The sequence below is a fragment of the Ambystoma mexicanum genome, chromosome 5p (genome assembly GCF_040938575.1).
Source record: "Ambystoma mexicanum isolate Mex_15411 chromosome 5p, UKY_AmexF1_1, whole genome shotgun sequence".
In the NCBI taxonomy this organism is placed as follows: domain Eukaryota; kingdom Metazoa; phylum Chordata; class Amphibia; order Caudata; family Ambystomatidae; genus Ambystoma; species Ambystoma mexicanum.
Genome location: NC_090930.1, coordinates 1,109,954,815 through 1,109,976,946, shown reverse-complemented (window position 1 = coordinate 1,109,976,946; position 22,132 = coordinate 1,109,954,815). Strand labels below are relative to the sequence as shown.

At 52.3% G+C, this 22,132-nt stretch overlaps 1 protein-coding gene across 2 annotated transcripts in view; it reads right to left on the bottom strand.

The window, feature by feature from the left end:
• DEK (DEK proto-oncogene) overlaps window positions 1-22,132 on the bottom strand; it is a 557,420-nt gene that overhangs the window by 164,565 nt on the left and 370,723 nt on the right. For both annotated transcript variants that reach the window (XM_069613584.1, XM_069613585.1), the window contains exon 9: window positions 1,047-1,210. In XM_069613584.1, coding sequence (XP_069469685.1) covers window positions 1,047-1,210 — 164 coding nt within the window. The remainder of the gene's footprint in view (window positions 1-1,046; window positions 1,211-22,132) is intronic.

Sequence of the window (22,132 nt, the reverse complement as noted above, 5' to 3'; positions counted from 1 at the left end):
TACACGACAGGCAACATTTAAAGGGAATCCTCTCCTTAGCAGAGGGTAGAGGCAGCCAGACCAAGAAGAGAAAGAGAGGTAAAGGAAATACATTCTTGGAGATGAATAAACCCAGGGCCCCACTCTCCCTACTGTAAGGGCCTGGCCAAGCAGTTGTTGGCGGCAGGAACCCATGAGGCAGTCGAGAAGATTAGTCAGAAGACGAGACGACCGTAGGGACCAAATTGCCAATATAAAACTTGTGCGAGCGCCGCATAGGTTACCAACTAGGTTGGCTGAAAAAACAATCTGAGAATCTCGACGCGAGCGAGATTTTGGGTACACTACACGCCACGTTAGGGAAAGTGTTAGTCACACCCATGTTGACGTCCCCTTTCGATCTTCGAAGGAAATAAGCAATACTCTGCTATTTCCACTGGATGTCGGACAATATGCACAGCATGCATGTTTCTAGACAGATTCACAAGCATCAGAATAGATAATTTTAAACTGCAAAGTGACTCCCATTTTAGCAATTGGTTGTGAGTGTTTGCCTGTCTCATATTAGCTATTGGCTGTAGGTGTTGCATTAAAGAATCGCACATTAGATTGCATAAGGACTATTAGATTTGAGGTTGAGACTATTTTCATGGGTTTTGCATGTTCTAGTTGTAATGATGCACTTTTACATGTCCAATAAAAAAAAATTTCTGTGGGGCACTATAAAACGGAGATGTGTGTCAATGGTGATGTTGGCATTTTGAGTTGGAGTAGGGTGGTCTGTGGGAGAACAAATACTTCCTTTAGCTTCACTTAATAGTGCAACCACTGGTACTGTGAAACATAATTACACCCTATCAAAATATTGTAGAGTCTGGGAAACCAGTTAACGCAAGATCAAGAATTGCTAATTATGAAGGCCTAAACAAAGTTGAAGTACACTGAAAACCCAAAGTGTTTTATATGGAAAAAACTGGATGACATCAAAAGACTTCAAAGAATTAAAGCTCGCAAGTACTTCACATCAGATGCAGTGGAGTACAACTTGTTTGCAAAATTAAGCTCACCTTCTTGCAAATCTGTTTCATTGTGACTTCTTCTAAATTTGCGCTGGCCAACAATTTTTTTACAGTTTCTTTCAATTCATCATCTGTTGGTGGCTTCTTCACCTTCTTTATAAGAGGTTCGTCATCTGAACTGTCAGTTTCACTTTCAGACTCTGGGACTTCTTCTGTAATCGGGGTAAAAAAAGCAGTTCATTTTTTGCCGCAGTCCCTTCTAGGGCTAGTAGGCTGACAGCAACTATTCCACACAAATCTAGACAATCCACCACACTAATCTAGTGAAAAATATGTACTTTAATAAAGCCATACTAGAGTACATATTTGAACGATAGCTATAATGCTAAAGTTTAAAAATACACCAAATCCATTTAAAACCGTAATGCCTATACAAGGACTCCAAGCTAAGGTCTCGCCACGGGCAAGCACCCATAATAAAAATAGGTTGGGTAATAAAAAACCAGGACACCATACAACCGAATAACCAAGCAAATACCTTGTAGCCTGCAAAACTAAGTGCATTGCTCTGAAGACGCATCTAACATGGCAGGGTTGTGGGATTAAGAGGGGAAACTATCTCCACCCAAGGAAATCATTTATAATTCCCAAGGCCTAAAACATTTCCCCACAAAGTTGGACCGCCTAACGCCTTTTAACATTAATTCCCAGTTGAACCAGAATACCACTTACAGCTACAAAGAAGGTGGGTGAAACCATAGTGGCCAAAAGCATAATCTTTCACAGCTCAAGCATTTCAAAAGCATTTACCTTCCTGGTGCACATTTTATGGAAAAAATACGACCTGCATTACTTACCGTGATGCATTTGATGATTGTATCTACTTAGATTCACATGCTGTGCATATGGTCCGACATCCAGTGGTAACCGCAGAATATTGCATGTGGTCTTTCTGGGGACCGAACAGGGACGTCGGCATAGTCGTGTGGAACAAGTTACTTACTTGTAACTGTTGTTCTCCAGCATGGGTCTGGCATGGATTCACATGCTCATGAATATTCCCCGTCGTCAGGCTGGGAATCCTCGGTAAAGAAAAAACCAGTATCAGTTTCGTTTCTGATCTGTCTTTCGTAGTAATAACCAATCACTGGTCTCTGCGTCATACTGACCACAGCCAATGACTGCCCTCTACCTAAGCACCGCCTCTGGCAGCCATCTTCAGATTTGGAAGCACGTGAAGTGGCAGTATGACCAAGTGAAGAGCCGCAGAGGGGTAGGCGGGAGGGTTCGCATGTGAATCCATGCCAGACCCATGCTGGAGAACAACAGTTACAGGTAAGTAACTGGTTCCTTCTCCAGCATGGGGTCTGGCATGGATTCACATGCTCATGAATAAAGAATACATAGCAGTACACACATGCACAACCACGGGAGGTGGCAAACGCTCAACATTAAGCATCACATAAACTCAACATTAAGCATCTTACCTCCTCACCAGGCTCACCTCAGGCGAACAGGTTGCGCAGCACTGCTTGGCCGACCCTGGACTCCTCCCTGGAATCCCGGTCGACGCAGTAGAATTTCGTGAAGGTGTGCGTCGACCTCCACGTAGCAGCCCTGCATATGTCCAGCAGGGGCACACCAGATAGGAACGCCGTGGTAGCTGCGATCGCTCTGGTGGAATGGGCTCTCGGACGGCCAGGCAGCGGTCGGTTTGCCAACCGGTGACAGCACATGATACAGCCGGAGAGCCATCTGGAGATGGAAGCCTTCGAGAGAGCCTTCCCCTGATTGACAGGTCCAAAGTTCACAAAGAGTTGTGACGTCTTCCGAAAACCCTTCGTGCGGTCCACGTAGAACTTCAGCGCTCTAGCTACATCCAGCGAGTGCAAAGTCCTCTCAGCCGGCGACGAAGGCGACGGGAAAAACACAGGTAACACCAAGGGTTCGTTGAGATGGAAGTCCGACGGTACCTTGGGCATGAAGGAGGGGTGCGTCCTGAGCACTACCCTCGTGTCGTGGAAAGTCAAGTACGGGGCCTTGCAGGAAAGGGCCTGGATCTCTCCCACTCGTCGTGCGGAGGTGATGGCCACAAGAAAAGCTGTTTTCCACGATAGAAACTTCAACGGGGCCGAATGCAGAGGCTCGAACGGAGGTCCCATGAGCTTGGTCAGCACCACGTTGAGCTCCCACGCCGGGGCCGGAGCCTTCACCGGCGGGAACGATCTGAACAGTCCCTTCATGAACTCTTTCACCAGACGATGAGACCACAAGGACGTCCGGCCCGTGGTTCTGGTGTATCGGGAGATCGCAGCAAGATGAATCTTGATGGACGCGTGTGCCAGACCAGCTTTGGCCAGCGTCAGCAGGTACGGCAGTACTTGGGGAGCCGTAATCCGTAGAGGGTTAATCTTCTGTGCGTGGCACCAGACAGAGAACCTCTTCCATTTGTGTCCGTAGCATTTAAGAGTCGAGGACGCCCTGGCCTTTGCAAGAACCTCTCTGCAATCGGCCGGTATGTCGTATCCTCCAAACTCTAGCGCTGCAGGAGCCAGGCCTGCAAGTTCAGCGACTTCGGGTCGTGGTGGAGGATGGCGCCTCCTTCCCTGGAGAGTAGATCCGCGTCCGCCGGCAGCTTGATCGGCGGGGACGCTGACAAGTCCAGAAGGTCCGGGAACCATATCTGCCTCGGCCACGCAGGTGCGATGAGGATCATCCTGCACCGTGACCTCTTGAGCTGGTTGATGAGCCGGATTAGCAGAGGCAAGGGAGGGAACGCGTAGAGGAACAGGCCCTCCCAGGGGAACGAGAAAGCATCGCCCATGCTCCTCGTCTGGGGAAACCTGCTGGCGAACCTCCGGCACTTGGTGTTCGTCGCCGTCGCGAACAGGTCGATCTGGGGTGTGCCCCACCGTCGGAAGAGGCGATCCACCAGATCCTGCCGTAGCTCCCACTGCTGAGTGAGTCGGCGATGGTGTTTATCATCCCTGCCAGATGAAACGGCACCAGAAAAATCCCTTGGGCGACGGCCCAATGCCACAGGTCCTGCGCCTCCTTGGACAGCGCCGGGGACCTGGTTCCGCCCTGTTTCCTGATGTAAAACATGGTGGTGGTGTTGTCGGTGAAGATCCTCACCACCTTGCCCTTGAGGGACGGAAGGAAGGACCTGAGGGCCCAAAACACTGCACGGAGCTCCAGGACGTTGATATGTAGGGACTTCTCCGTCGGGAGCCAGAGTCCCCTTGCGTGCAGATTTTCGGTGTGCGCTCCCCACCCTTCCAGGGAGGCATCCGTGGTCACAGTCTCCTGGTGGGCTGGGGTCTGCAAGTCCATGCCCGCCGTCAGATGCGCGCGGGTGCCCCACCACCGTATCGCTCGTCGGAAACTCTCGTCGAGCTTGATCCTTTCCTCGAAGCTGCCCGTCGTCTGGATCCAGCGCGCATCCAGGAATTCTTGCAACGGGCGCATCCGGAGCCTGCACATGGGAATGAGGTAGATGCAGGAAGACATCATCCCGAGGAGGGACTTGATGGACCTCACTTTGGCCGCGTCGGCCACCAACATCCGTTGCACCTTGCCCAAGATGGTCCTGGTCCTCTCCTCCGACGGGGAGGCCAGAAGGGACACTGTGTCGAGCCTCGCTCCCAGAAACAGTGCGACTTGCGCGGGCACCAGGTGGGATTTGGCGTAGTTCACGGAGAATCCCAGGTCCGTGAGGAGTTGGACGGTCCTTGCCGTGTGGACCACGGCGAGCTCCCTCGTCTTGGCGCGGATGAGCCAGTCGTCCAGGTAGGGGTAGACGTGAATCCCCTCGCGGCGCAGCTGCGCCGCCACCGGTGCAAGGCACTTGGTGAATACCCTGGGTGCCGACCGTAGTCCGAAGGGAAGGGCTTTGAACTGGTAATGACGCCCTTGGACCACGAATCTGAGGAATTTGCGGTGCCCCTTTAGGATGGGAATGTGGAAGTAGGCATCCTCCAAATCCAACGACGATAGGAAGTCTCCTTCCTCCAGCTGACCCAGGACGTGCTGGAGGGTGACCATCCGGAACTTCTGCGCCTTGATGAACTTGTTCAGACGTCGCAGGTCTAGGATGGGGCGCCATCCTCCCGTCTTCTTCTTCACGAGGAAGTATCTCGAGTAGACTCCGGAGCCCCGAAGCCTCTTTGGGACGAGTTCGATGGCGCCCTTTCTGAGCATCGCCTTTACCTCCAGGAGAAGTTGAGGGACGTGAAGTTCTTTCCTGGCCACGGGGGGGGACGCGCGGGCACCTTCTTTGAAACTCGAGCGCGTGGCCCCGGGCCAGGGCGTCCAGCACCCAACGGTCGGTGGAGATGGACTCCCACACGCTGACGAAGCCCGCCAGCCGGCCTCCCACCGGGGTGCTTCGGTGGGGGCCCGACCCCACGGCCGGTTCAATCCTGCTTGGACGCGGCCTTGCCGCCATGACCTCCTTGGCGACGACGGCGGGGTCCGCTAGACTTGCCTCGTCCTCTGTAGGCCTCTTGCGACGACGAGCGGGCCGCTTGACGGTAGGAAGCGAAACCGCCGCCGGAACCTTTGGAGGTGCCCTTGCCTCCGCCGCTCCGAAAGGGCGTCCGTCGTTGCAGGACTCCAAGGGCCCGGGCCGTCTCCGTATCCGCCTTGATGGCCTGAAGGGAATCGTCCACTGTCTTCCCAAACAGGTTGTTCCCGTCGAAGGGCATGTCCAGGACTCTGGTCTGGACGTCCTGCCGGAAGTCCTGCCGGAAGTCCGTAGCTTTGAGCCATCCACGACGTCGAAGGCAAACGCCGTTGCCCAGCTGGCGGAACCCAGTGTCGGCGATGTCCGTCGCCACGGTGATGGCGCGGTCCGAGGCCACCTCACCTTCCTGCAGGATCTCAAGGGCCTCCGCCCTCTTGTCGTCCGGCAGAAAATCCAGCAGGGGAGCCATCTTGTACCAGAGCTCCCTGTCGTAGCGGGCCACGATAGCCAAGGCGTTGGCCGCTTTAATCGTCGTCGCTGCCGACGAGATGACTCTACGCCCCATAGTATTCAATTTCTTTCCCTCGCCGTCCGGCGGGGAAGTCGATGTGGAGGCCGCACCCCCCCCCCCCCGCTTTCTTCCTGGCTGCCGCGGAGACGACGGAGTCCGGGGTAGGCTGCGCCCGGAGGCATAGGGGGGCCGTGTCCGGGACCCGGTACTTTTTCTCGTACCGGTCTCTTCTAGCTGGCGTCGTGGAAGGGTTCTTGAGGAGGGAAAGGCCCTCATCCCAAATGTCGTCCAACAGAGGCACTGCGAGGACCGTCTTCCTCTTGGCCTCGCGCCGCTGATAAAGGAAGCCTTCCTTTTTCTTCTCCTCAGGGCAGAGTTGGAAAAGCTCGGAAGCCCTGGAGATCATGGAGTGGAAAGATCCGATCTCGTCGGGCGGAGAGGCCCTGGTGGGAGGCGACGACGGAAAATCCTCGTCGTATGCCTCGTCGTCCGTACCCGTCGCTGCCGTGTCAGTCCCCGTATCATCCCCTCGGGTGGACGGGGAGGAGGGCTGGAAGGGGCGCGACGGTTGAAAAGGAGGTGGTGGATGGATCCTTCTTTTCTTGGTAGGGGGAACACCAGAAGGTCCCGGTTCTGGATCCCCCGACGGGAGAGGTTCCTCCGTCGGTAACGGTAGCCTCGTCCTTATCTCGGAGCATAAGGACTGTATGGCCAACAAAATGGCCGCCGAGTTGTCTTGCGGCGCTGGCAGAGGGGAATCCGACGGGCGAGCAGGGGCCCCGTCGGTATCCTCGACGATGTCGTCGTCGTCACCTGCGTCGGGGTCCATTCCGACGGGCTGGCCTTCTTCCACGCCTAGGCCGTGGCTTAAGACCTCGATCAGCTCCTCTTCTGAGGTTAAGGCCGACTCTACGACGACGCCCTGCCCCCCCTCCTTCTTCCCCACGGGGGGTTTCACGGGGGTCCTATCGATGGGCACAAAGGAAGACTCCCTCCGAGGAGGCAGGGAGATTCTGGGCCCTGAGGTCGCCACCACTGGTGCAGCCACCACAGGCTGAGCCAGGGCCGCCGCGACCGTTTCGATAGAGGGCTTGGTCGGATGGATCAAGGCCTTCACCACCTTAGGTGCGCTCACCGCCTTATCCTTGAGGGAGGGGGCACTGCCACGCTCCTCCTCTGCCTTAGAGCTCGACCGGGGCCTCTCCAGGAGCTTCGCCGGGTGCTCGGCCTTCCTCTTACCCGACCCAGAGCGTTGGCTCGTGGTTGATGGTGCCGGGGAGGGTGCGCCCTGCCTGGCGCCCGTAGAGCCCGACCGTTCGGCGCTCCCGGTGCCAGCGGACTCGCGGTGCTTGGCCTTATGTTGGGCCCCCGTCGCCGGGGCGCCCTCAAAGGTCTTAGAAGACCGCTCGGATTTCTTCTTCTTCTCGCCAGACGGGCTCTTACCCTCCAGCCAGTTGGCGAGACGTTGATGGCGGTCCTTCATGGTCCGTTCCGACATGTTGCCGCAAAACGCACAGTCCTTCTCCACGTGCGTCTTGTCCTCATGAAGGCAGTAAAGGCAGAAAGAGTGTTCGTCCTCCTTGAAGACGTTCTGCAGCTGGCATCCAGGGCAGACCCTGAACAGCTTTCCGGGTGTCGAGCTTCCCTTCTCCTGGGCCATCTCCGAGACCGGGCCTGAGAAGCTTTTGGAGTCCTCCGAAGTGTAGCTCGACGAAATCTTCACCCTTGAGGGGCACAGATGAATCCGACACGGGTCCCCGTTGATCGGATGTAGAATCGGTGGAGCTTGAGGCTCTTTTGACCGAAAGAATCGAAGTTTTTTGTAAAAAGCGCAAAAAAAAATAGCACTAACGCTCAAGAGCAATAGCACGAGGATCCCAACACATGAACGTGCGGTAAAAATCTGAAGATGGCTGCCAGAGGCGGTGCTTAGGTAGAGGGCAGTCATTGGCTGTGGTCAGTATGACGCAGAGACCAGTGATTGGTTATTACTACGAAAGACAGATCAGAAACGAAACTGATACTGGTTTTTTCTTTACCGAGGATTCCCAGCCTGACGACGGGGAATATTCATGAGCATGTGAATCCATGCCAGACCCCATGCTGGAGAACTAACACCATCCCTATCGCGACATGTAGTGTACCCAAAATCCCTCACGCGCCAAGGTCCCTCCGATTGTATTTATTTTGCCATGAGGGAGCACAAGGCTATTGTGAGTGAGTACATGAAGAGAGAAGTAGTAAGACGTCTATGTTCCTTCCACCCCGAGCCGTGAGGTAGGGAGGGCGCAAGTGAATCTAAGTAGGCAATCATCAGAAACGCTAGTACGGTAAGTAATGCATGTCTCCTGATGCTTGTTAATCTGCTTAGAATCACATGCTATGCATAGACTAGCGAGCAGTGTTGGGGAAAATTCTCATTTTATGGCTAATTTCCCTTCCCTGGACTCTGTGTAGTCGCCATTTGTACTCGAAGGGCAGCGGGAAGTCTCTGCTGAGTTCGTCAGCCAGAAGATGGAGTTGCCCTGGAACGTGTTGGGACAACAGGAACATCTTGTGTCAGAGCCCATTTCAAAATGTTCTGGGACTGTTTGGATAGCCCTGGAGAGCGAGGGCCCCTTTGCCTGTTCAGGTAGTACATGGCTGTGGTGCTGTGTGAGGATAAGGACAGTCTTCCCCTGCAACTGTGTTTGAAAGGGTTTCAGTGATTTGTATACGGCCAAGAGCTCCAACAGATTTATATGGTTGGTTGTTACCTCTGGTGACCAAAGCCTGTGCGCGGTCTGCTGAAATGGGTGAGCTGAGCCCCCACCCTATGAGCGATGCGTCTGGTGAGAGGCCTCTACTGCGGGGTGAAGGTTTTCCCCTTCAAGAGGTTCTCCCTCTACCACCACTGCAGAGGTAACAAGGGCTGCCGAGACAACCACTAGATCATCTCATTGTCCGTTGGTTGACCACTGGCTGCTGAGCCACTCTTGCATGGGATGCATGCGCAGATGCGCGAGGCACCACGTAAATGCAGGACGCCATCATACCTAGCAGTCGCATGGCCTTGCGTACCACCATAACCTCGACTGGCTACATACGGAAGGATCAGACAGCATATTGTGAACCCTCTCGGAGTGGAAGACTTAGGGAGAATTCTCATTTTATGGCTAATTTCCCTTACCTATAGTCTGCCAGCAGCTTTGCTGGATTTCAAGGGTTTGTTTTTTTCTCCTGCTAAGAGTGAGACTTTTTTTCCCCCACTCTTAGGCATTCTTGCTATGTGTGTTCTAGGCTATTTTTGTGTTTAATGTCTACAGGGTTTTTCTCACCCTCATAGGAACCATCTTTATACACGTATTACACAGCACCCTCAGTGCAGTGACACAGGGGTGTCAGCGACCCCCAAACAAACTCCATACCATGGGACTGACAACATGCCCTGGGAGACAGTAAAGTTGAGATAAGTGACTGCTTAGCCACAGCTACCAACTAAATCTTTGTGGTACAGACTGATACCAAAGGGGATTTATTGCTCATACCTGTAGTCTTAATCTTCTGTAGTGCTCCCTAAGGGAACTGCCCAACAAGCAGTACCCGGAGTTGGAGGTGGGCTGTGAGAAGAACCACTAGAGAAAAGATGTCTTACTACTGCTCATCCCACCTGAGAATCAGACCTAGAATGAGTGTCTCGGCAATAGTGTTTTGTAAAGTTGTGTACAGAACTCCAGGTTGCCGCTTTGCAAATGGACTCTAGGGGAACGTTTGCAATGAATGCTATGGAAGACCCAGTGCCTAGAGTAGCTTAACAGTGTGATGCATTTGACAATCCACCTTGAGAGAGCCGATTTAGAGACAGGATCCCCTTCTCTGCCAGCTGCCACTGAAACAAAAAAGTGGTTCGTTTTCCTCCGTGGTTTCTTTCCATGTAGAACATGACTGCCCTGTGCACATCTAGTGTGTGTAGGCTCCTTTCGGCCATGCTAGTGGGTTTCTGGAAAAAAGTAGGGAGTTCAATCGATTGGTTCACATGGAACTTCGAGATGAATTTAGGATGCATGCGCAGAACTACGTTATCCCTGTGGATTGTAACAAAAGGGTCTAGAACAGAAAGGGCCTCTAGTTTACTAACCCTTCTGATAGAAGTGATAGCCACTAGGAAGGCTGTCTTATAAGTAAAGTCTTTTAGACGTACTTTATGCGTTGGCTCAAAGGTAGACCCCAGGAGCCTGGTTAAAACCACATTTAGATCCCATCCAGGAGCTGTGTGAGAAATAGGAGGATACATTCGTTTAACCCCTTCCATAAAGCCCTCAATCACCGGTATCTTCCACCACCCCACCTTTTGTTGTGACGTAGTGTAGGCTGAAAGAGCAGCCAGGTGAACCTTCAGGGAATGGAAGACCAACCCTGTGTCCAACAAATGTGCCAGGTAAAGTACAATGTGAGTGGGTGAGCAATTGATGGGATTGACGCCCTTGGTATTACACTAGATAGCAAGACGTTTCCATTTGCTGCCATAGCAATAACAGATGTTAGGTTTCCTAGCTTCCCCGAGAATGTCCATGCACCTCTGAGGAAGCTGCATGTGTCCAAACTCTAGGACCTCAGGAGCCAGGCTGCTAAGTTCAGAGTTTGTGGGCATGGGTGTAGGGTCTCTCCCCCTGTCCTGTAACATGTTGGAAGGGTAGTTTTACTTGTGGTGAGAGGGACATTTCCATCAGATGAGCGAACCAGGGTTGGCGGGCCCACATGGGGGCCACCAGTATCATGGTAACTGGTTCCTGGTGCACTATTTTGTTGAGTAGGGGAGTCGTCGGGAGGGTCTGGGAGCGTAGACAAATTTCCCTGACCATGTTATCTAGAGACCGTTCCCCTTGGAGTGGTTCTGGGGGTACCTAGAGGCATAGTCTTGGCACTGGGCGTTCTCCTGAGTTGCGAACAGATCAATCTCTGGGAAGCCCCATTCTGCGAAGACGTTGGATACAATGTCTTCGTACAGATGCCATTCGTATTCTATGGGCAGAGGGAAATCTCTGTGGAGCACTTCTGCCAGAAGATGGAGTTCCCCTGGAACATGTTGGGACAACAGAAACATCTTGTGTTTGAGAGCCTATATCCAAATATTTTGGGACAGCTTGGATATCCCTGGAGAGTGAGCCCCCCCTCCCCTGCACCCCCACCTGTTTTTCAGGTAATACATGGCTGTAGTGCTGTCTGTTAGAATCAGCACTGTCTTCCCTTGTAGTTGCATCTGAAAAGCCTTTAATGCCTTGAACACCGCTAATCGCTCCTGTAAGTTTATATGGTTGGACGCTACTTGTGGGTGTGATGCTGAAAATGCATCGGAGGGACCGGGCCTCCGTATACTTGTCCTTTACTGCTTTTTATCGTGTGTTCTATTGTGTTTTCCGCGTAGGAGTTCATGTGGACTCCTGGCGGTGCAACTCTTCTGGTTTGGTGTACAGACCCATGGGATACCCTTACGGCACCCAGGGGTGGGGCTGCAACCTTGTGCCCCTAGTGTATGTTTTTGGGCACCTGTGTGTGACCCACAGAGCAGGGTATGGGCTGGTGGCTACTCTGAGCTGAATTGACTCGTGCTCTGAATATCCCCCATTTTGGGATGCCCAGTCCCAGTCATTGGAATCGGTAGATTCCTGATGGACAAGATGTCCCCAGTGGCCTCTTGCTTGCCATCGCCCGTTACCTAGATCTTCCTGAAGTCCCGGGAAGCCTTCACTCTCTCCCTTCCCCCTGACTGGATGTTGGGTGGAAGTTCCATATATAATAGTGTGGGGAAGTGCCGACTAGACCGGCTGGAGCCTTACCAACGACCGTATGTTGTGGGTTGGACCTGGGTGAATGGAGTGACGAATATGCACTTCATGTTGTGGATATCTGGTTTCTAGTGTTTGACACAATGACAGACAACCTTGCCCGAAACTGGTATGAATGTAGTGTGTAGTGTTGAATGGCGTGGTACTTGTCCAAATCCACATTCTGTGGTGAGTGTCTGGACGGAGAAGAATAGCCTGAATGCACCGTGCCCCTGATTGGCTGACAGATTGCTGAATGCCCTTCGTAGTGATTGGATGCTCGAATGTGACCCAGCGGAATGAATGGGAGCTCAACAGTATATCTCGGGACCTCTCACTGCCAGGAATCGTGTTTAGAGTTGAAGTCCAAACTACGAAGAGTAACTGGAGTGAAACTGACGCTTGTCCTTGAAGCCCTGCTGGAAGAGAAGAATTGCTGTTGCTCTTCGTCAATATGGAAGCGGATGTGTCTCCAAGGACCGACCCAGAGAGTACCTGGTAAGGGGCCCTCTTCCCGAGCTACGAGAGACCATCGTGCACCAGCCGATTTTTGCCAAAGCTCCCTGGTAGACAGACCTACAACCGGAGACTAGGACTGCCGCGGAATCCCGCATAGAAGCGCACGGACTGTTGTCCGCCACTGTCAACGACCGCTGTCGCCGACCGGAGCTGCGTGCTCCCGTTGCCTTAGAACTTTTGATCCAAGGAAGTTCTTGTCTGCATCATCGCCCATCTGATCCCGCTGGAGACGGCCAGGCCATCAACGCCCTTGCTGGGCCACAGTTCTTCAAACTCTCTGCAGTCCAGAACTATCGACATCGAGGTGCCCTGCACGCCTCTTACCGGCAGGACGTTTATGATTCGCAGTCGGCGAGCACTGCTAGGAAAGGTGCTGCCACTTCACCGTCGTAGTTCACCTTCCTCTTGCCGGACGTTCGACGACCCGTGGTTCCTGCCTTAAAGGGAGGGCACTCAAGAAGGGCAGTCGATTCCCCGACGAGGAACGCTACAACGCCAAGTACTTTGGGGTGGCAGAACTATTGGAAAGTCTCGTGTGAATATATGGACTGGGCTTGTGATACATCTTTATTCTACAGGTTGCCCAGGTTTTGGGGGAGTGAGGGAGATCTCCACACAACTGTGTCTGGGTAGTAGGGCCAGTATTCTGCCAATTGTTCTAACCAACTGCTTTCCTCTTATATCTATGGTTGGCTTCCTTTACAAACTGATTGGTGTGACATTTAACCATTCAGTTGATGCACTTTAATGAGATCTAATAGTAATAATAGTACCACGTAGAACTGTATATTTGCCATTATAGATAACAGTACAAACTGAGTTATCGTGATATTGTAGATAACATTATTTAAAGACTGTTTTAACAGTGTGCGGACCTTCCTTTGTGGGTGCTTGGGGACTACACTGTACTTAAGAACCAGCCCGCATCACCTGAGAAGCTAGGCCTTGATTGCTCGACCACGTACCAATAATAGAGAATCATGGCTGGGGTCCTCTGCGCCTCTCCTCTACCATATAGAGAGCAGAAGTAGACACCCCCCAGTGTTTACAGTGGGGACCACACTCCATGCACTGTCTGCTGAAGCAGGTGACCCCCCCAGCCTGTGAGATGTCTGTCGTAAGAGTGGCTTCCACTGCAGGGGTGGCGAGACAACTACCAGATCTTCCCATTGTCTGCTGGCCTGACACCACTGGCTGTTGAGCCACTCTTGCATGGAACGTATGCGCAGCGGCGCGTGGGGAACCAAGTATATGCATGAGGCCATCATCCCTAGCAAACGCATGGCTACGCGCACCGTCACCTCCCGACTGGCTACATATTGAGGGATCTGAAAAAGCATGTTCTGAACCCTCTTGCTGGAAGGGGAAGACTAGGCAGTCTTTCGTCCAGATTACAGCCCCCAGAGATTGTTTTACTTGGCTGGGGACTAGACTGGATTTTTTTTCATTAATGAGAATCCCTGACTAAACAGAAGGTCTACGGTCCTTTGGGTGTTAAAAAAACATGTGTTGTACAAGTCCCCTGTTAGGAGCCAGTCGTCGAGGTAATGGTAAACCGGGACAGAGCCTCCACAGGTGTGCTCGTGCTACTGCCAGTACCTTGGTAAACACCCATGGCGCAGAGGCGATGCTGAAGGGGAGCACTTTGAATTGGTAATGCCTGTCCTCTATCATGAAGGAACAAGTTACTTACCTGTAACTGTTCAACATGGGTCTGGCATGGATTCACATGCTCATGAATAGTCCCCGTCGTCAGGCTGGGAATCCTCGGTAAAGAAAAAATCAGTTTCGTTTCTGATCTGTCTTTCAGAGTAGTAACCAATCACTGATCTCTGGTAATACTGCCCCCAGCCAATGACTGCCCTCTCCCTAAGCCCCGCCTCTGGCAGCCATCCTCAGATTTGGTAGCACGCCAAGTGGCAGTATGACCAAGTGAAGAGCCGCAGAGGGGTAGGTGGGAGGGTTCGCATGTGAATCCATGCCAGACCCATGCTGGAGAACAGTTACAGGTAAGTAACTTGTTCCTTCTCCAGCATGGGGTCTGGCATGCATTCACATGCTCATGAATGACAATGCTTTACTTACCGTAAAAGCATTTCTGATGGTTGTATCTGCTTAGATTCACATGCTGTGCATAGGTCCGACATCCAGTGGTCACTGCAGAGTATTGCATTTTGTTTTTCGTAGTCGAAAAGGGGACGTTGACAAGGCGTGTCTTTAACACTATCCCTATAGTGACGTGCGTTGTACCCACAATCCCTCACGCGTCGAGGTCCTCTGTTTGTATTTTTTCTGCCCTGAGGGAACCTTCTATACGTGAGTGAGTACAGAAAAGAGAGAGATGTAGAAAGGTGTCTATGTTCCTTCCATCCGAGCAGGGAAGGGTGGGCGCATGTGAATCTAAGATACAACCATCAGAAATGCTTTATGGTAAGTAATGCATTGTCTTCTGATGTTTGTTAATCTGCTTAGAATCACATGCTGTGCATAGACTAGCAAGCAGTACCCGGAGTTGGCGGTGGGTTATGAGAAGGAACAGTAGAGAAAAGATGTCTTAATACTGCCTGTTCCACCTGGGAGTCAGATCTAGAGTGTGCATCTAGACAGTAGTGTTTTGTAAAGGTGTGCACAGAACTCCAGGTAGCCGCTTTGCAGATGGACTCAAGGGGAATATTTGCAATGAACGCTATGGAAGCCCCAGTGCCTCGAGTAGAATGTGCTCTTGGCTTGAAGGGTAGTTCTCTCTTAGCAAGAGTGTAACAGAGTGATGCATTGAACAATCCATCTAGATATAGTGGACTTTGAGACTGCATCTTCTCTTCCTGCTGCCACCGAGACAAAGAACTGATTAGTCTTTCTTAGTGGCCTGGTTCTTTCCATGTAGAACATGACAGCTCTGCGTACATCTAGTGTATGCAGACTTTTTTCTCCCAAGTTGGAAGGCTTTTGAAAGAACGTTGGTAGTTCTATTGACTGGTTTACATCGAATTTCGAGATGAATTTTGGTGCAAACCTTGGGTGTGTGCGTAGAACCACCTTATCCTTGTGAACTGTTACGAAGGGGTCTAGAACAGAAAGAGCCTGTAGTTCAATTACTCTCCTAATGGAGGTGATAGCTATTAGGAAAGCAGTCTCAAGAGAGGTCTTTAAGAGTTGCCTTGTGCATGGGTTCAAAAGGCGAGCCCCCCATGAGTCTAGAAAGTACCACATTTAAGTCCCATCCGGGAGCTGGGTTAGCTATCGGAGGGTGTATTCTCTTTACCCCCTCCATGAAGGCCTTGATAACTGGTATCTTCCACCACGACACTAAGTTGGGAAGTGGTGTATGCAGAAAGTGCCGCCAGGTGGACTTTAATGGAATTGAGCACTAGACGTGAATCCAGTAAATGGGTCAAGTACAGAACAATGTGTGTGGGAGAGCAGTCAAACGGGTTGATGCTCTTACCTCTACACCAGATGACAAATCTTTTCCACTTGCTAAAATACCAGTGGCGAGTATTAGGTTTTCTGACTTCCCTGAGGATGTCCATACATCTCTGCGGGAGTTGTAGATGTCAAAATTCTATGATCTCAGGAGCCAGGCTGCTAAGTTCATGGTCTGAGGGCATGGATGCAGTGTCCTGCCCTTGTCCTATGACAGCATGTTGTACGGGCAGGGAAGTTTCACTGGGGGAGATAGGGACATCTCCATCAAGTGAGCGAACCATGGCTGCCGGGCCACATTGGGGCCACTAGTATCATGGTAACTTGCTCCTGGTGCATCTTGTGCACAACTTTGTTGAGAAGGGGAGTCGGGGGAAAGGCGTAAACAAATTTCCCTGACCATTGAATCGACAGACTGTTACCCTTGGACTGGTTCTGGGGGTACCTGGAGGCGTAACTTTGGCATTATGAGTTCTCCAGAGTTGCGAACAGGTCTATTTCCGGGAATCCCCATTGCGTGAAGACGTCTGAGACGATGTCTTCGTGCAATTGCCATTCGTACTCTTCGGGCAGGGGAAAGTCTCTGCTGAGTTCGTCTGCTAGCAGATTGAGTTCCCCTGGTACATGTTGTGACAGTAGGAACATGTGTTTGAGAGCCCACTTCCATTTATTCTGGGACAGCTTGGACAGTCCTGGAGAATGGGTGCCCCCTGCGTATTGATGTAGTACATGGCTGTGGTGCTGTCTGTAAGGCCCATCACTGTCTTCCCTTGTAGGTGTTCCTGGAAGGCTTTTAGTGCTTTGAACACCGCCAGTAGCTCCAGTAGGTTTATGTGCTTGGATGCTACATTCGGAGTCCACACTCCGTGAGCAGTCTGATGGGATAGGTGAGCCCCCCATCCTGTGAGGGATGCGTCCGTGGTTAGAGTGGCCTCCATCGCGGGCAAAGGGTTTTCCTATTATCAGGTTTTCCTTTGTCCACCGTAGCGAGAGAACCAAGGCCTGTGAGACCACCACTAGTTCGTCCCATTGTCCGCTGGCCTGACACCACTGGCTGTTGAGCCACTCTTGCATTGGGCGCAGGCGCGCGCGTGAGGTACCAAATAAATACACAACGCCATCATTCCTAGCAAGAGCATCGCTTTGCGCACCGTCACCTCTCGACCTGCCATATATTGGGGGATCTGAAACAGCATGTTTTGGACCCTCTCGTTGGAGGGGGAAGACTAGGCCGTCCTTTGTTCGAATTAGAGCCCCTAGGAATTGTTTGTCTTGGCTAAGGGTCTAAGCTGGACTTCTTCTCGTTGATGGAGCCCAGTTGGAACAAAAGGTCTACCGTCTTTTGGGTGTTTGAGAAGCATGTCTCGTAAGAATCCCCTGTTATGAGCTAGTCGTCGAGGTAAGGTTATACTGGGATGGATAACCTGCGCAGGTGGGCCGCTGCCACTGCCAGTACTTTCGTGAATACCTTTGGTGCAGATGCTATGCCGAATGGTAGCACTCTGAACTGGTAGTGTTTGCCCTCTATCATGAACCTGAGGTATTTTCTGTGCGCTGGCAACATTAAAATATGAAAGTATGCATCTTTCATGTCCAGTGTTGTCATGTAATCTCCCTGTGATAGCAGTGGGATCACTTCCTGTAAGGTCACCATACGAATCTTTTGGGGTTTGACAAACTTGTTCGCTGGGCACAGATCTAATACAGGGCGCATGGTTAGATCCTTTTTGGGTACAAGGAAGTACACTGAATAAATACCTTCCATTACCCGAGATAGAGGCACGACCTCTATGGCTCCTTTTTCCAGCAGTTGGTCCACTTCTTGGAGAAGGATGGCGAGGTGTTCTGGCGTCATGCGGCGTCCCCTCGGGGGTCTGTATGTTGGGGAACTGTTGAACTCTATACAGTAGCCGCGGGCTACGGTGGAAAGTACCCAGCGGTCTGATGTTATTCCCTCGCATGCTCGAAGAAAGGATGTTAACCGGCCCCCGACCGGTGTTGCATGGGACGGGACGCGAATCTTCACGCCACTTGGTGGTGTTGTTGGCTTGGGAGCCTCTGGGGGTGGAACCCCGGCCTCTTCCCTTGCCACAGCATTGACCCCTCTGATTGTACTGGCCGCAATTACCCTGGTAGTTGCTGGCAGAATACTGTTGGTTTTGTTGCTGGCGTTTTCCACGAAAAAAAACGCTTATTACCAAATCCCCGCCTGTTAAGGGGTTTTGAAATTTGGTCCAAGGTCTTTATTGTATCAAATTCTTTCTTCGCGTTCTCCAGCGCGTCATCCACTGCTCTCCCAAAGAGGTTGGACTCCTCTATGGGTTTATTAATAAGGGACGCTTGTGTTTCCGCCTTAAATCCGGAATTGCGAAGCCAGACGTGACGCTTCAGTAAAATTCCTTGTACCAAAGTGCGGCCAGCCGTCTCTGCTGCATCGAGGGTATTTTTGACGATGCTTTGATTGACCAGAGAGCCCTCGTTAACTGTAGCCAGTAAACGAGTCCTTAGGGGTTCGGAAACTTCCTCGATGTCCTGTTTGAGCTTAGCCCATTGAGCATCGGCATAGCTTGCCAATAGGGTATTATTATTGGCGATTCTGGTAGAGAATGCTGCAGAGGTGGTGATTCTCTTGGCTAGGGCATACAGCTTCTTCCCCTCTTTATCTGGGGGTGCCTCGCTGGTAGATAGTGGGACTCCTGCCATTTTTCTAGTGTTGGTCACGACCAGGGAGTCTGGGATAGAGTGACCCTTAATATATAATGGGTCGGAATTAGAGGGAGAGAACAGTTTCTCAATCCTCGGATTGACCCCTCTCACCAATGCAGGAGTGGAAAGAAGGTGTAATATGTCTCTTAACTGAGGCGAGGATGGGTACAATCTGGCTAGTGTGGGGGGGGGGGGGGGTTTCTTTGATAGTCCTCTCCACAAAATCGGGGTCTGGGGTGACCTCCCACCGCAGTGCATTGAAGGTGGGTTCGACAGGCGAAGGGTTCCTGACTGGTGTATTTTCAGTAGACCTGATGACTATACTGCTACTGCCTGTGTCAGTCGACCTAGCCGGTGACTGCCAGGGATTTGGGTCTCCCTTGCCTGTGTCTTCCTGGAATCCCTCCTCACATAGGTTAGTTTCCTCGTGAAAACCTTCCTCTTCTTGTTGGTCTTCAACATAGGTGAACTCATCTTCCTCCTGGAAGAAGGTGTCTTCCTCAGTGGGATTGTAAGAGTATATGTCCTCCTGTATGGGATTATAAAACCTCTGGTATTTAGCCCTTGGACTCTCCAGGGGTTCCTCCCTTGGTCTCTTGGGTGCCCTGTCTTCTGGGATGGACAAGAACCCGTCTAGTTTGTCCATACAGGTCTGGAACCTTTCAAAGGTCCACTGAGGTCGGCCAGGACGGTCTGGGAAAGAAGAGTTTCTTCCTCCTGTAATTGTCTAGTTCTGTCCCATAACGTTGAAGAAAGTGAGCCTTTGCCTTCTGAGTAGCCTTCTTGCTGGCTAGGGCCTTCTGTCAGTGTCGGGAACTGGCCTGATCTGTTTTCCGGCGCTTTCGGCATATCTTTGGCCTTATGCGCGGTTTTCGGCGTCTCACTCGCCGTACGTCTCTGGCCGTCCTTAGATGCTATGCGCGCAAGGCTTTCGGCGATCATTCTCTCTTCCAAGGGATCGGTCGCCGTCGCGCTATGTAACGTCGAGCCTTTGCTTGTCGAGTCCTTGGTCGTCGAGTCCTTGGTGGCAACGTGAGCGCTCTTGCGATGCGCGTCACCGGAGGTTTTGGTGTTAGCGCACTTATTTTTAGAATGCCCAGTCGCCTGTCATGGAAGCGGTGGCGGGGAGGGCTGAGACCCTTACGGTCGGCGGAAGACGCCGGTGGGCCCGGCGTCCCCGTTGGCGCTATGGCTGCCTTCGTCTTTGACGAAAGCGTGCCGGGGGTATGTGCTTTGGTGTTTTTCCGTGTGCGTCCTTGTCGCCGGGGTGTTCATCCCCATAAGATGGGCGTGAGCCAGGCTTGTCGGGGCCGGACGACGAGCATGAACGCTCCTTTGAGAGGTCTATAGCCTCTGTTACGGGGGCCGTGTAGTCACTGTCCTCGTCACACTCGGCGGCGGGCGAGGAGTCAGGCCTAGACATGGCGTAGGCCGCCCACCTTTTGACCCTGCGGTCTTTTAGAGTTATGGGCTTTAGTAATTTACAGGCCGCACAGCTGGCCTGGTGATCGAGGGGTAAGCAACGGTTGCAGTTTGTGCTCATCCTTCCAGGAACATTTACCCTTGCAAAGCTGGCAAATCCTAAATGGCGTCCTCTCCATAGCTGAGGGTAATAAGTGTGACTACGACCTCGAAAGAGCGGGAGGGGAAAGAAAGGCATTCTTAAAAAGGAAGAAAGAAAGACCACAAAACCCCACTCTCCCTACTGTGTATGGCCGGCGAGGCCAGGCCACGTGTTCGGCAGCGCCGAAGGATCCCCTCCGCTCATCCTTCCGTCGAAGATCTTGCTCGGCAGAGAAACAGCTCTGCGTCGAGGGAGGGATCTACGTTATTGATATTAATAACCAACGACCAAAGGTCGAAGAAACTATTTGGCAATGTCTCTCGAGGAGCTCTGCATAAAGGCGACCAGTAGCTGGGAAAAACAATCTGAGGGACCTCGACGCGTGAGGGATTGTGGGTACAACGCACGTCACTATAGGGATAGTGTTAAAGATACGCCTTGCCAACGTCCCCTTTTCGACTACGAAAAACAAAATGCAATACTCAGCAGTGACCACTGGATGTCGGACCCATGCACAGCATGTGATTTTAAGCAGATTAACAAACATCAGAAAAAAGAATACATAGCAGTATACACATGCACAACCACGGGAGGTGGCAACAGGCTCAACATTAAGCATCTCTTACCTCCTCACCAGGCTCACCTTAAGCAAACAGGTTGCACACCACTGTTTGGCCGACCCTGGACTCGTCCCTGGAGTCCCGATAAACGCAGTAGAATCTTGTGAAGGTGTGCGTCGACCTCCACGTAGCCGCCCTGCAGATGTCCAGCAGGGGCACACCAGACAGGAACGCCATGGTAGCAGCGATCGCTCTGGTCGAATGGGCTCTCGGACGGCCGGGCAGCGGTCGGTTTGCCAACCGGTGACAATGCATGATGCAGCCAGAGAGCCATCTGTAGTTGGAAGTCTTCGAGAGAGCCTTCCCTTGATTCACAGACCCAAAGTTCAAACAGTTGTGACGTCTTCCGAAAACTTTGTGCGGTCCACGTAGAACTTCAGTGCTCTAGCTACATCCAGTGAGTGCAAAGTCCTCTCGGCCGGCGTCGAAGCCGACGGAAAGAAAACTGGCAACACCAAGGGCTCATTGAGGTGGAAGTCCGACGGCACCTTGGACATGGAGGGGTGCGTCCTCAGCACCACCCTCGTGTCATGAAAAGTCAAGTATGGAGGCTTGCAAGATAGGGCCTGAATCTCTCCCACTCGTCGTGCAGAGGTGATGGCCACGACGAACGCTGTCTTCCATGACAGGAACTTCAAAGACGCCGAATGCATAGGCTCGAATGCCCCCCCCCCTCCCCCATGTGCCTGGTCAGCACCACATTAAGCTCCCACGCCGGGGCAGGAGCCTTCACCGGCGGGAATGATTGGAATAGTCCATTCATAAATTCCTTCACCAGGCGATGGGACCACAAGGACGCCCGTCCAGTCGTCCTGGTATATCGGGAGATGGCAGCCAGATGTATTTTTATGCAGGCGTGAGCCAGTCCAGCCTTGGCCAGCGACAGCAGGTACGGCAGAACTTGAGGGGCCGTAATTTGCAGACAGTTAATCTTCTGTGCACGGCACCAGACAGAGAACCTCTTCCATTTATGACCGTAACAGAGTTCAGGACGCCCTGGCCTTTGCAAGAATCTCTCTGCAATCAGCCGGGATATTGTACCCTCCAAACTCGGAGCCAGGCCCGCAAGTTCAGCGACTGTGGGTCGTGGTGGAGAATGGCGCCTCCTTCTCTGGAGAGAAGATCCGCGTCCGCCGGCAGCCTGACTGGCGGGGACGTTGACAAGTCCAGAAGTTCCGGGAACCAGACCCGCCTCGGCCACGCCGGTGCGATGAGGATCATCCCGCACCTGGACTTCTTGAGCTGGTTGATGAGGCGGAGCAGCTACTGCAATGGAGGGAACGCATATAGAAACAGGCCGTCCCAAGGGAACGAGAAAGCATCGCCCATGCTCCTCAGCTGTGGGAACCTGCTGGCGAACCTCTGGCACTTCGTCGCCGTCGCGAACAGGTCGATCTGGGGTTTGCCCCATCGTTGGGAGAGTCGATCCGCTTGATCCTGGCACAATTCCCACTTGTGGCACGAGCGCAGCTCCCTGCTGAGTGAGTCGGCGATGGTGTTTTTTATTCCTGCCAGGTGGAAG